This window comes from Nanorana parkeri, unplaced genomic scaffold, assembly GCF_000935625.1.
Source record: "Nanorana parkeri isolate BGI_ZX_2015 unplaced genomic scaffold, ASM93562v1 scaffold2944, whole genome shotgun sequence".
Classification (NCBI taxonomy): domain Eukaryota; kingdom Metazoa; phylum Chordata; class Amphibia; order Anura; family Dicroglossidae; genus Nanorana; species Nanorana parkeri.
In genome coordinates this window covers 20182-36161 of record NW_017309212.1, presented here as the reverse complement: position 1 = coordinate 36161, position 15980 = coordinate 20182, and the positions used below count along the sequence as shown (strand labels likewise).

Genomic DNA, 15980 nt, shown 5'->3' with positions numbered 1-15980 from the left:
AAAAAAAATAATGATCAGTAGATGACCGAGGCTGATCTGAGACATCTGTGCGACTGCCGCAGCTCAGTGAGTCAGTGCTCTTTACTATTATTTACTATTAGTATTGCTTTTGTCAACTGGTCAAGTTGCTATGCCAATAGTTTTCTTTGCTAGAAAGATGTGTCTGTAAAAAAGTTGGACTTACCTGTGATTGTATTTCTTTTTGGGGGGAATATGTACCTCTAAAACTAAGTTGCAGATTGGCAACTGCAGTTAAACAATACAGTATGGCCAACAGCCTATCCAGCCTGTTGAGTGTACAGTGAAGACACATGAGCATTGCTGAGGTTACCTTCTACCAGTAAACATGTTCAGTATAGGGGGATTGACAGCAACCAACAGTACAGCTGGATTTAATAAATTTTTAGATACTTTATTTTCTGTTACTTTAACAGGAGGAAATTATGTTTACATGTCTGCCTGGAGTTCAGCTTTTAAGCATAAATCAATTAATACATCAGTAACATCATATGTGACAAATTACACAGTGACATGTTCCTTTTTTGCCTCTGAATTATTGATATGTGCTTATTACGAGTTTATATAACAAACCACCAGAGATCAAACATTCCAGACATGATTCAAGGCTTTCTCATTGATATGATCCAACATGATTTGTTACCACATTGTAAATATTTGAACTGTTGCTTAGAAATGAAATGCAAGTACAGGCATGTTTTAAAAGATTTATATGTATCTCTGTTTTCAAAATTGTTATCTCTAATGGGTTGACTGGTACCTGGAAGCTGTCCCAAGTGCAGTGATCCATGCCTGGAATATGCCACCGTAGAAATTAAAGGGATTTTCCCTGGTGATGGAGAAAAATATGAGCGGCAGGATCATGCCGCCATGAATCACTAAGCCAACAATCACTGTAACCATGTACATGCCAAGCTGCCGGGCAACGGTCTCTAGATCCTTGATGGCAGCGATTTTCCCACATATAAGAGAGGCAATCCCAAGAGGAGAGTACCTAAACAAAACAGGCACATTATATAGTGAGCACAAAAAAAGAGAGCACACAAGAGAGCTGAACAAATATTAAACAAGACCAATGCATGTAAAAGGACACTAATAGCCAAAGATAGAAGAGACTGTAGTATGAAGTGCGTTAAACACATTCATAGTGCCTCTTTCTACTTTCATCAGTAAGTGAAGTAAATTCTGTTATCAGCCAGATTTTATATTTCAAGCAATGCGAAGAAGATGATGAAAAATGAATGTAAAACTGTATGTAAAGCAATACAACTGACATAATATAAAAAAATGCAGGCACCAAAAGTAGAGGTGCTCAATATGCAAAATCTGTCTTCCACCCTAAGGCAGGGTCCACACGTAGGCGGCAAAGTTTTTGCACGTTTGTACGCGGCTGTTCAGCGTGCAGTTATTTGCGCGTTGTGCACATTTTTTATGCGCGTTTGTATGCGCGTACATGAAGACGTGCATTTTGACTGGCAGTTTATGAAACATTGCAGGCAATGAACGAGCGTGCATTTAAATGCACAAAAACGCGCATGAAAAATGTGCAACATTTTCCGGCATTTACATTTAAGTCAATGGAGTCTTTTAACTGCCCAAAGAAGCTCATGTACCTTTTCAAGCGTTTAGCGTTTTTCTGCTCAGGTGTGAATGGGGACCATTGAAAATCATGGGATTTCTTGTGTTGGGCATTTAAAAGCACTTTTCCAACTGCTCAAAACTGCCTAGGTGTGAACCTGGCCTATGAATGGAACTCTAGCACACTCCCCTGCAGTGTGTGAGCCAGAACAAGCATACAGCAAAATAAGTGAAGTCATATCTATTCTGGCTCAGAAAGTATTGATAATATGGGATCAGCCAGGCAACTAAGAAGAAGTGGTCAGCAATGGAACCAACATCTTTAAAAGGTAGTTGTCCAGAAGATAGTTAAAAATAGTTCTCTGCTACTGTCACAGAATGACACACAGCTCTCCTCTGCTTTGTCGATGTTCTTTAACAGTTCTCTGCTACTTTTGTTACATTTGGGATGCTCCCGAATGTCAACAAAGAGGCAGAGAACTGTCACAGAATAACACACAGCTCCCACTCCTTTGTTCCATTTCCAATGACATTATGGAAACATTTTGGATGCATCCAAATTTCGTGATCAAAAACAATTGGATTTGTTTGGATTCGTTATGTATGTCATTCGGAAATTCTGATGCATCCGAATGTTGGAATATGTAGAAATTTGTACGAGTGTCAATTCGGAATGAAACGGATCGCACATGTCTACAGAGCAAACACTGGAACCTCTGTGGGAATGGATTCACTTCTAATCTATAGAGAGAGAGAGAGAGAAGCTTGACCTTCCATACAGGGAATCATCAGCAAAAAACACCAGGATGTATTATTACTATTTCTGAGTATTCCAGCACTCTTCTTATTCTGTTCTATTATTCTAAATAAATGTTCAAAAAAGGCATCCAAGGACTCTGATCTGTTTAATCACTGCAAGAGAACCCGGAACTGTGAGTAACATGACTGTGGGCAAGGTCATTCTAATCTGGGGGTCCCACTTGTAATCCACAAGGCCCAGCTGAGCGGATGCACTACCATTGTAGATATATTCCAGTCCCATGTAGAGGCTCAAGAGTTCCTAGTTACCTACAGGTTGGCAGCGATAGCTGATTGGAAAGGGTCATCTCCCTTGACCCACCTGTGACAGACTCCAGTACTCAGGATGAGTATGCCCGCCGCTGTATTCTTCCTTGCTCAGGCTATATTGCAACCCGCTGATCTTTAGCCAAGTGTAGGGTGAAACAAACTCTGATTTATTGAGAAACTGTGCAACCTTTTATTCAGAAAGTGATCAGATCGATCAGATTATAATCCCATCACATCCACCCTGCCCTCCCCAGACATTCTGACTGTGCAACCCAGCAGGGGTCCAGCTGCTAAAGAGCCCCAGACAACCAAAGCAGGAGTGTGGTCAGATGCAGGAGAACGTCATTGGCCTGAGCTCCTTGGAGTACAAAGGGAGCTAACGATGGGGTGGTGCTGACAGTCTTTTGATAAACAGTTTACACAGTATAACACACTTAAACATAACCCAACACCAATACACATATAAACCGATGACCATGTCGTTACATAGCTTCCGCAAGATAAAGTATGGCAGACCTGGTGAGACCCTCTATGGGTCCACTTGGGGATGTCCATGATGTTAGTCACCCTTCCAGTTCTGTTTGGCGAGATAATCCATCGGCATTAGCATTGTGTTTCCCTGGCCGGTATTGGATTGTGAAATTGAACGGCTGTAGGGCAAGGCTCCACCGCAACAGCAGTCCCCTGTCCCCAGACACCCGGGTCAACCAAACAAGGGGGTTATGATCCATGAGGATGGTAAATGATCACCCATACAGGTAGGGTTGTAGCTTCCGGAGGGCCCATACCAGGGATAAACATTATTTCTGCACTGCCTCGTAAGCTACTTCCCTGGGTAAGAGTTTGCGGCTGATGTATGCAACCGGATGGTCATGCCCATCATCTCTGACTTGGCTCAGCACTGCTCCAAGCTCGAACATGGAGGCATCTGTGTGTATAACAAAACGTTTGGTAGGGTCCGGAATGGCTAGTACAAGGGCCTGAACAAGTGCTTGTTTAAGCTGTTGGAACGCTGCCTCACACTCCGGGGACCACAGGATCTGTCGGAGAAGACTCTTACGAGTCAGGTCAGTCAGGGGTTTGGCGATGGTGCTGTAATTGGGGACAAACCGCCTATAGTATCCTGGTTTACCCAGGAAAGCTAGAACTTAAGTCTTAGTACGGGGGATGGGCCAGTTGGCTACGGCTTCCACTGTGGCTGGTTTGGGTCGCTGCCTCCAACACCCTGGGTACAATGACCTGGGTACTGGACCTCAGACATTCCTACATGACATTTGTCAGGTTTAACAGTCAGTCCTGCCTCTCTAATACGGTCCAGTACAATCCCAATGTGCTGTAAGTGCTCTTTCCGTGCGTCACTATAAATGGCTATGTCATCTACATCAGTGGTCCCCAACCCCCGGGCCCGCGGACCGGTACCGGTCCGTGGATCAAATGGTACCGGGCCGCCCAAGGAACATTAAATTATTTCCATTTTATTTACTGTGGTGTATTTCTCTCGGGTTTGTCCGACTTTCCAGGACGAGAGGTTAACCCGGGAGCTGAGAGACGTCACCTAAAGCCGCACCAATACCGCGCATGCGCAAAATATCGTGATATCGGGGCGGTTTTAGGTGACGCCTGAAGCTGAGCGGCTGCAAGCGGCAGTGGCGTTGTAGCTTTGGTAAAGAGAAGGTGTGTATCGCTCTTCTCTCTGTTCACCGGTACTTTCTCATGTTTAACAGTGCTTGGTGTACGTGTATATTGTGTTTGCCCAAATTTAACCCACAAATTAGCAAAAATGAGTACGAAACAGACGTTGTTAGAAAGTTTCCTTGGGAAAAAGAAAAGGCCCAGTGAAGAGACAGAGGAAGGGCCTTCAACATCAAAGAAACATGTAACTTTTAAACAGACAATACCATGAGTCCTACTTGAAATATGGATTTATCGGGACAGGTGATTCCAATCTAAAATATAAACAATCAACGTCCCCCCCTCAGCGGGCCGCGGTAAAATAATCAAATGCTGACCGGTCCGCGGCGATAAAAAGGTTGGGGAGCACTAATCTAGATAAGCGCAGGTAAATTCCTGCCGCCATCTAGTAACCTATCCACCATCCGCTGGAATGTGGCCGGAGCATTTTTCATCCCAAATGGCATGACCCTAAATTGGAACAGGCCAAATGGGGTGACAAATGCAGACTTCGGAACAGCGTCCGCAGCTAAGGGGATCTGCCAATACCCTTTACACAAATCTATAGTGGTGAGGAAGTTGCCCTGGGCAATTCTGTCTAGGAGCTCGTCCACCCGGGGCATGGTCAGTTACCGTCCTGTCATTCAGTCGCCTATAGTCCACACAAAATCTGGTAGTGCCATCCTTCTTGGGTACTAGAATCACTGGGGAGGCCCAGGGGTTATCTGATGGTTCTATGACCCCGAGATTGAACAGATCCCGGATCTCCTTCTGCATTCCTTTCTTGACTGCATCAGGTATCCGATATGCGGTCTGCCTCAACGGGGCTTAATCCTGCATATCGACCCGGTGCTTTGCTACAGTAGTATAGCCGGGCAGGGATGAGAACATGTCCCGGCGCTCCTGGAGCAACCTCTGGGCTTGTATAAAAGGGAGCTAACGAGGGGTGGTGCTGACAGTCTTTTGATAAACAGGTTACACACAATAACACACTTAAACATAACCCAACACCAATACACATATAACCCATAAACTGATGACCATGTCGTCACACCGCCCCTCAAAACAGGGCTACATGTAGTGCTACCCACAGTAAAAATGGCAATACTAATAAGTAGGAACAAACCATCACACTAATATTAATGTACAGTGTGAAACACATGAATATTTTGTGTGCAGAAAGACAGGTCATGTATTCCTTTTGCTGCCAGAGCCTTTTTTTTTTAAATGTTTCCACACTTCCAGTTTTTCCAGCAATTTGTTTAGTGCACACAAACTCTGCATTAAGTGAAAAATTCCAAATATGTCAAGCCTAATATGTGTGATGCAATCATTGTTTTTGTGTGCTTTAATTAAAAAAAAAATGAACTCAACTTTATTGAGGGGGAGGGGCTGCTGAAAACCACCTATGTGAGAGTATATTGCAGGTGACCGGTTCTCTTTACAGAGGGGCTTTTTAGACCCCTGCACTCTGTTGAAGCTGACTGAGCAGAGATTGTGATAGTTCTGACCAGGGGCTTAAGTAGAAATCACAGGGCCCCAAAGCAAAATCTTGTATTCCCTCCCAAACCGCCCCCCCACCCAAAAAAAAGGACCTACCTACAGAACATGTTCCCTGCCAGTGCCACCTCCTTCTCTTCAGCTCTGCTCCAGATGGCTCTGAGCCAAAGAACAGATCACTTCGCCACCCACTGCTGCAGAGCTCACTTGAGACCCTTCAAAGCCCATCTGAGACCCTGCACAGTCCATCTGAGACCCTGCACAGCCCATCTGAGACCCTGCACAGCCCATCTGAGACACCCCAGAGCCAACCTGAGACCCAGCACAGCCCACCTGAGACCCAGCACAGCCCACCTGATACCCAGCACAGCCCACCTAAGAGTGACCCTGCAGAGCTTACCTGAGACCCCGGCACAGCCCACCTGAGATTGACCCTGCAGAGACCATCTAAAACCCCACACAGGCCACCTGAGAGGGAACCTGCAGAGCCCATCTGAGACACCCCACAGCCCACCTGAGACACCCCACAGGCCACATGAGACCCAGCACATACCTGAGACCCTGTAGAGCCCACCTGAGACCTTGCAGAGCCAACCTGAGACCTTGCAGAGCCCACCTAAGAGTGACCCAGCACAGCCCACCTGAGACCCAGCACAGCCCACCTGAGACCCTGCAGAGTCAACCTGAAACCCCACACAGCCCACCTAAGAGTGACCCTGCAGAGACCACCTAAAACCCCACACAGCCCACCTGGGAGTGGCCCTGCAGAGCCCACCTGAGACCCGGCACAGCCCACCTGAGATTGACCCTGCAGAGACCACCTAAAACCCCACACAGCCCACCAGAGAAAACATAACCCAACACCAACTGAGACCCTGCAGAGTCAACCTGAAACCCCACACAGCCCACCTAAGAGTGACCCTGCAGAGACCACCTAAAAGCCCACCTGAGAGTGACCCCGCAGAGCTCACCTGAGACCCGGCACAGCCCACCTGAGATTGATCCTGCAGAGACCATCTAAAACCCCACACAGGCCACCTGAGAGTGACCCTGCAGAGCCCACCTGAGGCCCAGCACAGCCCACCTGAGACCCTGCAGAGCCAACTTGAAACCCCACACAGCCCACCTAAGAGTGACCCTGCAGAGACCACCTAAAACCCCACACAGCCCACCTGGGAGTGGCCCTGCAGAGCCCACCTGAGACCCGGCACAGCCCACCTGAGATTGACCCTGCAGAGACCACCTAAAACCCCACACAGCCCACCAGAGAGTGACCCTGCAGAGCCCACCTGAGACCCAGCACAGCCCACGTGAGATTGACCCTGCAGAGAGCACCTGAGACCCTCAAGAGCCCACTTGAGACCATGCAGAGCCCACCTGAGACCCTGCACAGCTCACTTGAGCCCTCGCAGAGCCCACAAGAAACCCTGCATAAACCAGTGACCCTGCAGAGCCCACCTGCGACCCTGCACAGCTCACTTGAGACCCTGCAGAGCCCACACAAAACCCTGCACAAACCAGTGACCCTGCACAGCCCACCTGAGAGTGACCTTGCAGAGCCCACCCGAGACCTTGCACACCCCACTTGAGACCCTGCAGAGCCCACAATAGACCCACAGTGGTTACCTGAGATCCTGCAGAACCCAACTGAGACCCCGCACATACCAGAGACCCTGCAAAACCCACCTGAGACCACACACAGCCCACCTGAGAGTGACCCTACAGAGCCCACCTGAGACCCTGCGCAGCCCACCATAGACCCCACACAGTCCACTATAGAACCTGCAGAGCCCACCAGAGACCCCACACAGCCTACAGGAGAGTGAGCGATGAGAGCCCACCAAAGACTCTCTACGGTGGGCTCTGCAGGGTTTCAGGTGGGCTTGTCGGGGTCCCTTCTCCTTCACACCTCTTACCTGTCAGCCCCTCCACCGCTATGCCCCGGCCTCCTCCACCAGCGCCACCAAGCCCCGGGTTCCTCCTCCGCCATTGCTGGGCCCTGGCCTCCTGATCAGGCCCATCTCTGCCCCGGGCTCCACAGCAACCGCATGGGTCATTATCGTGGTAGTTACCTCACTGGCTCTGACCCAGAGGTGATCAGAGCTGATCGTTTCCAGTGTCATTCTTCACAGGGAAGTTCAGCAAAGGATGTTCGCTGATCTCCTGCTGCTTTCCATCCTGACACTTTCCATTGAGGTCCCGACCACCTACGAGTGATTTTACAGGAAGTTTACAGCTGTCTGAATAACTTCCACCAGAAACTTATTCAAAGCAAGACAGAAATAATTACAACAGCTAATAGACAGTACAGGAACTCTGATTGCGCATGTTCATGTGAATGAGGCCTTATTTAGTCATGCTGCCTGAATACTGGTTAACATAGTTCCTCTATATGTAAAAGGTAAAGAGTGCCTGTATACTGACTCTTGTGCTTTCTCCATTCCTGACATGTATAGGCTGCCTGAATGCTGGTTCTTTTATGTCTGTTAGGGTTCTCATTCATCCAGGTCATGGTATATCTGTAAAAAATAAGTCTAGGCAACTGGACTTGCTGTATTTTTCTTGAAGATGTTTCACTCGACATCCGACCAGTTTTCTCAGTTCAGAATGAGAATTCAGAATTCTGAATTTTAGAAAGCTGGAATTTCAAAGTTTTTATTGGTTTTCCATAAGATATAGCATGATTTAATACCAGTTTTTAACATATGTATCAAAAAAACTGAAAATTCAGTATTTCTCACATCAACATTATTTCTCTGCGTCCCCCAACCCTTCCATAGACCATCAAAGCTATCATCAAGGGAAAGAAAGGGGGAAAACCAGTTGTGTTATTAACATTCATTTTTGCCCCTACCCTCATCCACCTCCAGGTGCTCACCCTTCCCTTTCGATCACTTCTAGCTATGAGGGTGCGGGGTCTCTCAATATAGGTATAGCTACTTTCGCTATATGAAAACGTATGGAAAAACTTTACTGTACGAAAAAAAAAGAAAAGAAGAGAGATCATTTTATATTATAGAAATTAAAGCATTAATTATGTTTTCCTTTGGTTCCAAGCAGCAGAGTAGGTATGCTTAAGCTAAAGCATCGGGAGTAATGCTATGTGCATTTGAGATCTCTTGGTATATCAACCAAGGCTCCCATACTGCTTCAAATTCTGCATAGCTGTCCTGCAAGATGCTATATAGTTTCTCATGGATCATGATCCAGTTCACTTTAGACAGCACCAGAGAGAATGGAACCTTTTCAGCTTTCCAGGACCGAGCTATTGATGTCTTAGCCGCCAGGAAAAAAAAGGAAACATGTTTGCTCTGTGTTCTAGAGATGTCCGGGATTGATTTGTTTAGTAATATATTCTCTGGGGATATAGATCCCGAGAATTCTAGAAAGCAGGGCAAACAACTTTTCCAGAGAGGTCGTAGTCCCGGGCACTGCCACCAGACATGGAGCATAGTGCCCTGCTGTTTACAGCCCCTGAAGCATAACGAACTGACGCCCAGGCCCATATTCGCTAATTTTGCTGGCACAAGATACCATCGGGAAAAAACCTTGTAGTTAGCTTCTAAGAGAGAAACATTTAACAGTCCCTTAGTTGATCTTATAGAACACTGTTGCCATTCATCTAGGGAGAGTGGTATCCCTATTTCTATCTCCCAAGCCACCATATAAGCTGTTTTTGTAAATGATCCTAGTTGGGCATCATAGATCAGGGACGTGCCTCCCCTTTGACCTAGCCCTCCTAGGCACCACCGTTCATATTGTGTTAACAGTGGGGCTCCAGCCTCGGGAATATGTAGAGTGAGTAAAAAATGATTAATTTGTCTAAATCTAAAATATTCAGTATGAGGCATCTTGAGAGTGTTTATGCAATAATGATATGTAATTGGTTTATGGAGTTTGATAAAATCCCCAATCCTATACAATCCTTTATCTATCCACCATTTAAATGTTTTTGACTGTAATCCTGGCATGAAATTGACATTTTCAAATAGGGGCGCGAGGGGAGTGTGAGAAGAGGCCATCCCTTCCTTGTTTTGGATCTGATCCCATAAGGCTAAAGAATGTATTAAAGTTGGCGTCAGGGTCTTTGGCCTCTGCTTAAATGTCATCCATTTGAGTGCCTCAATAGGGGGTCCCTTATGCTAGCTAATTTCCATCCTGACCCAGTCTGGAATACCTGACTTGAGGTAAATCGATGATAATTGTGAAATTTGTGCTGCCCTATAATAAAGAAATAGAGGTTACAAATAACAACATATCGTCTGCGAACAAGGCACATTTATGTTCCTCTAAGGAGCATTTTATCCCTTTAATATCTAGGCTATTGTGAAGTAATATTGCCAGAGGTTCGATTGCTTTGGCGAATAATAATGGCGAAAAGGGGCATCCTTGCCTAGTGCCCCTTCGAATTTGGATAGGGTCTGATAGATAGCCTTCAAGGTGAATCTGGGCTGATGGGGAGGAGTAAAGGGCACTTAGTAAGTTGAGAAATTTGGGCCCAAATCCCCAGGATTTAAGAAGTTGTAACAGGTATTCCCAGGAAACCGAGTCAAATGCTTTTTCCAAGTCTATAGATAACAGCATCCCTTGTTGAGGAGGGGTGTCGTCCCAAGGGTGGTTAAGCAGTGCAATTAGGTCTAGGGCTCTTCTAACCTGATCTGGGCCTTGTCTTCCCCCAATGAAGCCTACTTGATCTCGATTAATGTAATTGCCTAAGAAGCTATTTAATCTATTAGCGTAAATTTTAGATAGGAATTTTATATCGTTATTTATCAATAAGATTGGTCTATAGTTTGAGACTTCCCCTGAGTCTTTGTGTGGCTTAGGGATGACACTTATGTAGGCTCTTTTCAGATCCAGGTCCAGAGGGGCGCCTGAATGTAAGGAGTTAAAAAAGGCTTCCATGAAAGGTGCCAAGATCTCTATACATTTTTTATAATAGTTAATAGGTAGTCCATCTGGACCTGGGGCCGAATTGTATTTCGCCATATTAATTGCTAATCTAATTTCTGGGAGAGAAATCGGGGCTTCCAAAATTAGTCTGTGTTCAGACGATAATACTGGGGTCTCAAGATCTCTAAAAAACCTTGATTTTTGCTCTGCTGATGTCCCTGTTTGTACCTCATATAGTGAAGTGTAGCATGAATGAAATTCCTCAAGTACCTTTATTGGGTTTTGAGTGTAATCGCCTGACCTGCATCTGATTTTAGGAATTAGGAGATTACGCGGTTTTGGTGTTAAATTTAGAGGCCAGGAGCGAGCCCATTCGGTCTCTATGTGTGTAGAGCTTATTCGCTGACCAACGGAGGCTTTTTTCTGCTCTTGTGGTCATGAGCAAATTGAGTTATGTTCTAACCCTCTCTATTTTTCGAAGCAGAGCGAAAGAAAGAGTTTGCTTATGTAGTTCAGTGAGTGTTTTTAACTTACTCTCTAGTTCCATTATATGTTTTGTGGTATGTTTCTTGGTTCTAGTGGCCTGTTCGATGAATATGCCTCGGATGGTCGCTTTATGAGCTGCCCATCGGAGCAACATTCATCGAAAAATATAGTTAGTTAAATGTGCTTTAATCTCATTACATAGCGGTGTTGAGCTTGATAGTGACTCGTTTAATCTCCATTGGAACGGTTTATTAAAGCCTTGTAAGTGTGAGATGCACATTGTGACCATAGAGTGGTCTGACCAAGCTATATCCTTAATATGAGAGGAGTTTACTAGCGGAATGAGGTTAGACCTAACAAATATGTGGTCAATTCTTGCATAGGTCCCGTGGGCATATGAAAAGTATGTGTAGTCTTTGATTTTGGGGTTTTGTTCTCTCCAGATATCTATTAGGTAATGGGACCGTAATATTCTAGTGAGAAGGAGCCCGGCCTTTATCACAGGTTTGGTTTTAGATTGTTTTTTGCATGTCCTGTCAATGGTGGAGTCTAATGCTATGTTGCAGTATCCAGCACAGATAATTATACCTTCAAAATATGGTGAGAGAGCTTTAAAGATGGAGATAAAGAAGGGTATCTGAGCTGTATTTGGTCCATAGTGTGATATAAAGGTAAATAGCTGTTTGTCTATACATCCTTTTAACAGTATATATCGTCCTTCTGGATCTCTGATTTCCAGCGAAGCAATAAAAGCCGCTTTTTCAGAAAAGCATATAGCCACCCCCTTACTTCTCTCCTTCGCACTTGCCAAGTAAAACCTCGGGAAGTGTTTATTGAGGGAGGATGGGGGGCTAGATGCTGAGAAGTGGGTCTCCTGCAGGAGTAGCACATCGATGTGATGAGAGTGGTAGTTTTGGAAAGCCTTCCTTCTCTTCACCAAGTTATTCAGGCCCCGGGAGAGTAGCACATCGATGTGATGAGAGTGGTAGTTTTGGAAAGTCTTCCTTCTCTTCACCAAGTTATTCAGGCCCTGGGACTTATGTGAGGCTAGTGTTAGAGATTTAGTACCTACATTTTGCGTCATTAAGAGTACAATTACTTGTATTTCGACTGTACACTCTTCCCCCGCCTTTCAGTTGGTAAACCAAGAGAGAACATTTTTGGGACCATTTGGAAACTGCTACAAATACGGCCATAAGCAATTTAGGAAAAGGATAAAATAAAAAAACCAAAAACAAGGAAAAATATAACACAGAAAACAAACAATCAATCAGGAGAGAATCTCCCTCCTCAAACACTTACTCAAACAATCCAAGTTGAATGAGAGTTTGGTCTAGGCCCGGGGTTGTCCCCTGGAGCTAGAGCAAAAAAGGGCGCATGGCCTAGTAGGGCGGGCGGCGTCTTCCCTCTGCTATTTTAGTTATAAAAGAGTAGCAGAAGCATATTTCATAACATTTAAGATTTGCAAATTAAGACTTAATTTTCAGCGGTTTCTCCAGAGACTTGTAAATTAGATAGTGTCCTTCTTGATGGTTTTTGCCACAGTGGGGAAATGGGAGGTTTCCCCTGTTCTTGGGGTGGGGTGTGGGCCAATGGCTCTTTTTCGGTGAAATTGATCCCTAATTGTGATAGCAGTTTTTCACCTTCACATAAGGTCTTAATGGAGTAGGATTGGTCTTTATAGAAGAACAATAGATGAAATGGGAAGGCCCACCTGTATTTCACACCCTGGTTGATCAAGGCTGCTAAAAGAGGTTTCAAGGAGCGCCTTTTTTGAATAGTCGCAGGAGAGATATCCGCATAAAGTTGTACTCGGTGACCCATCAAGAGCAGCTCTGATGCTACTCTAGCTTCCTGCATTATTGACTCTTTAACTGCCTCCGGGCCGGCCATAGTAAAAAAACAGCCGGCCAGGAGCTCTCTAGATGTTGCATGACGGAATAAACGTCAGTCAAAGTATCGCAGCGCTGAATACTGAAAAATGGCCTGGCCAGGAAGGGGGTCTAAACACCTGGTCTTGAAGTGGTTAATCCGAAAAAAATGCGGTTTATCAATAATGTCTCTAGAGGAGCGCTCAAAGATCCTGCCCAGCGCCGACTACAAGAGGCACCGCATGAGGCTACAGGGATCGGAGTGAAACTGTGAGTAAGGGAAGCTGGGACGGGGCTGGCTGTAAATCTATTGCTATAGTTTACTGGACGTGTGTAATGTATATGTAGTACAGCACACACCTCCACTACACTCCAGCAATAGAGTTACAATTCTCCCCTGCTAACATGAATAGGTTAAACCATGATCCATAGTACATAACACATAGTTGTACTATGGATCATTTAAAGTCACCTGTCCCTTTAAGAAAAAGTATCGGTAATTGGTATCGGCAAGTACATGAGGTGATGTACTTGTACTTCTACTTGGTCCTGAAAAAGTGGCATCGGGACATCCCTACTTCCTACTGTATGATCTAGCAGGGATAAGGTGGATGCTGGTGATCTGGAGGCTAGGGATCCAGGATCTGTATGTTCTCCTTCTGTTTGAGCTGTAGATGAACAGCTTTGATCTGTATCTCTTGCTTCCCCTTCAAGTGTTGGTTCAGCGTTAGCATTTGTATGTTCAGTCTTTTGTTTAATGTTGCCCTCCTTCCCTACTGCCGTTTGCTGTGCTGTCTTTTTGGAACGATTTTTCGCCCCTTTCTGCTTCCCTCCTGCCATCGAGGCTATCTTGTCAGCCTGCCTCGGTTGTGCTCCTTTCCGCCTCTAACTCCTCCTGTCCTGTTACGAGCACGGAGAGAAGTCAGCGCCCGCTGTGTTGCGAGGCTCCCGACTCACACGTCCATTGCGGATGCCGTCACGGACACCTCGCGCATGCGCCTCTCAATGTTTTGGGCTGCACTGAATTGAGAAAGCTGGTCGGATGTCCAGTGAAACGTCTTCAAGAAAATTACAGCAAGTCCAGTTGCCTTGACTTATTTTTTACAGATAAGATGGCTCTTTTAGTTCCCCATATGACAGCTATAGAGTGCCTCTATACAGGGTCTTGTATTTCTTCCAGATATATGACAGATATATGCTGCATGTATGCTGGGTTTTGTAGTTCCTTCATAGCCGACAGTGCCTGTATAAAGGCCGTTGTAATTCCGCCACAAATGAAATATATTGACTGCTTGTTTGCTGTATGTTGGAAAATTGTATACGTAAGACAGCTGGGGTAGCTCCCAGCTTGGATGCTTGCAGTAGCCCTGCATTGTATGTGGAGACACCAGGTATGGGAAGGTGGTTAGGGTGGGGGGTGCACTTACAGTTTATGGGGAGACACTGAGAGGGAAAGGGTTGGGGCTGTCACGTAGGCTGTATTGGGCTCCATGATTTCTAATAGTGGCATTAGGATAGTAGTTGGTCTCAGAAGGAATAGGAGAAGGTTATCTTCTCCGTAATTCCAAACAGTCATCTGAAAGATACTTATCAAAGATGTACTATATGTTTGTATCTTGAAAACAACCTATTGTCAGTGAAGATGCTCACTAAGCAAGGAAATGCAGTGAGAGTCAAATAGAACAGCTGTATTGTCCAATTACCATATCAATGCCCAAAAATCAGAAGCCCTGAATCTCACCCTCCCCCCGGCCCACGTGCTCCGCCTCCAGAGTAATTTCCAGTTTGCATGGTCACCAAACTCACTCAAATACCTGGGCGTCCAACTACCGAGAGACTCGAAAGCTATTTACTCTTTGAATTTTATTCCACTGCTACAAAAAATACGATTGGACCTCGGGGAATGGTCACGTCTAGCGTTCTCATGGACAGGCAGGTGCAATGTCATTAAACAGAACATCTTGCCGAGGCTATTATATCCTGTACAAGCACTTCCCATCTCAGTCCCCAGGAGTTTCTGGTCGACAGCTCAGTCCTTGATTACCAAATACATCTGGGGGTCTAAACCGGCTAGAATTTGACATTCCATTCTTCGTTTACCCAAAAAATATGGGGGGCTGGCTGTCCCTGACGTCCACTTTTACTACGTAGCTGCTCATCTTGCGCGCGTCCTCGACTGGTGTAGACACTCTACTCAGAAACCGTGGGTCGCCATCGAACAAAGCTCCTCTCCCAATCCCCTTCATTCACTCCCTTGGTGCCCCCAAGTGCCTTCTTCGATCCGGGCACACCCGACGATTGGACAGACATGGAGGCTGACGCGGAAGGTGTTCCACTCCAGACTGATTTCGCCCTCGCCCTCTCCACTCCTCCCGGTTGTAGGATCCCCGGACTTTACTCCGGGCCTACAAGAGCCAGCATTTCTGCAGCTACATGACCAAGGTCACGATAGGGCTCTGCACTTCCTTCGTGGCCAGGATTGGCCTTCCCTCACAGTGTTGTCTGGGGACCCCCTACTGTCTCCACTGGGGTTCTGGAGACACCGCCAACTGACACATTTTCTGGCATCCCTTCCGCCGCCGACTGACCTGTCTCGGCCCCTCACGAGCTTTAAAAGGGAATGTACAACCACCGGCCAAATCTTGAAACCCCTCTCATTCTGCTACCAACTACTATTAGCCCCGGACTTTGAATCTTCCCTACCCTTCCTAGAGGGCTGGGAGAGAGATTTGGGTATCTCCTTTTCGCTATACGAGAAAACCAGACTGTTGCTGCTGTCCTTGAGGTCGTCCATTAGTAGTAGATACCAGGAATCGGGATATAAAATCCTTGCTCGATGGTACCGCACCCCCGAGAAGCTACAGGCGATTTTCCCTGGGGCCTGCGGCGACTGCT

At 46.0% G+C, this 15980-nt stretch overlaps 1 protein-coding gene across 1 annotated transcript in view; it reads right to left on the bottom strand.

The window, feature by feature from the left end:
• Nucleotides 1-15980, bottom strand: part of LOC108802555 (excitatory amino acid transporter 2-like) — a 43076-nt gene that overhangs the window by 15885 nt on the left and 11211 nt on the right. Inside the window, exon 3 of the mRNA XM_018574412.1 lies at nucleotides 779-1012. Coding sequence (XP_018429914.1) covers nucleotides 779-1012 — 234 coding nt within the window. The remainder of the gene's footprint in view (nucleotides 1-778; nucleotides 1013-15980) is intronic.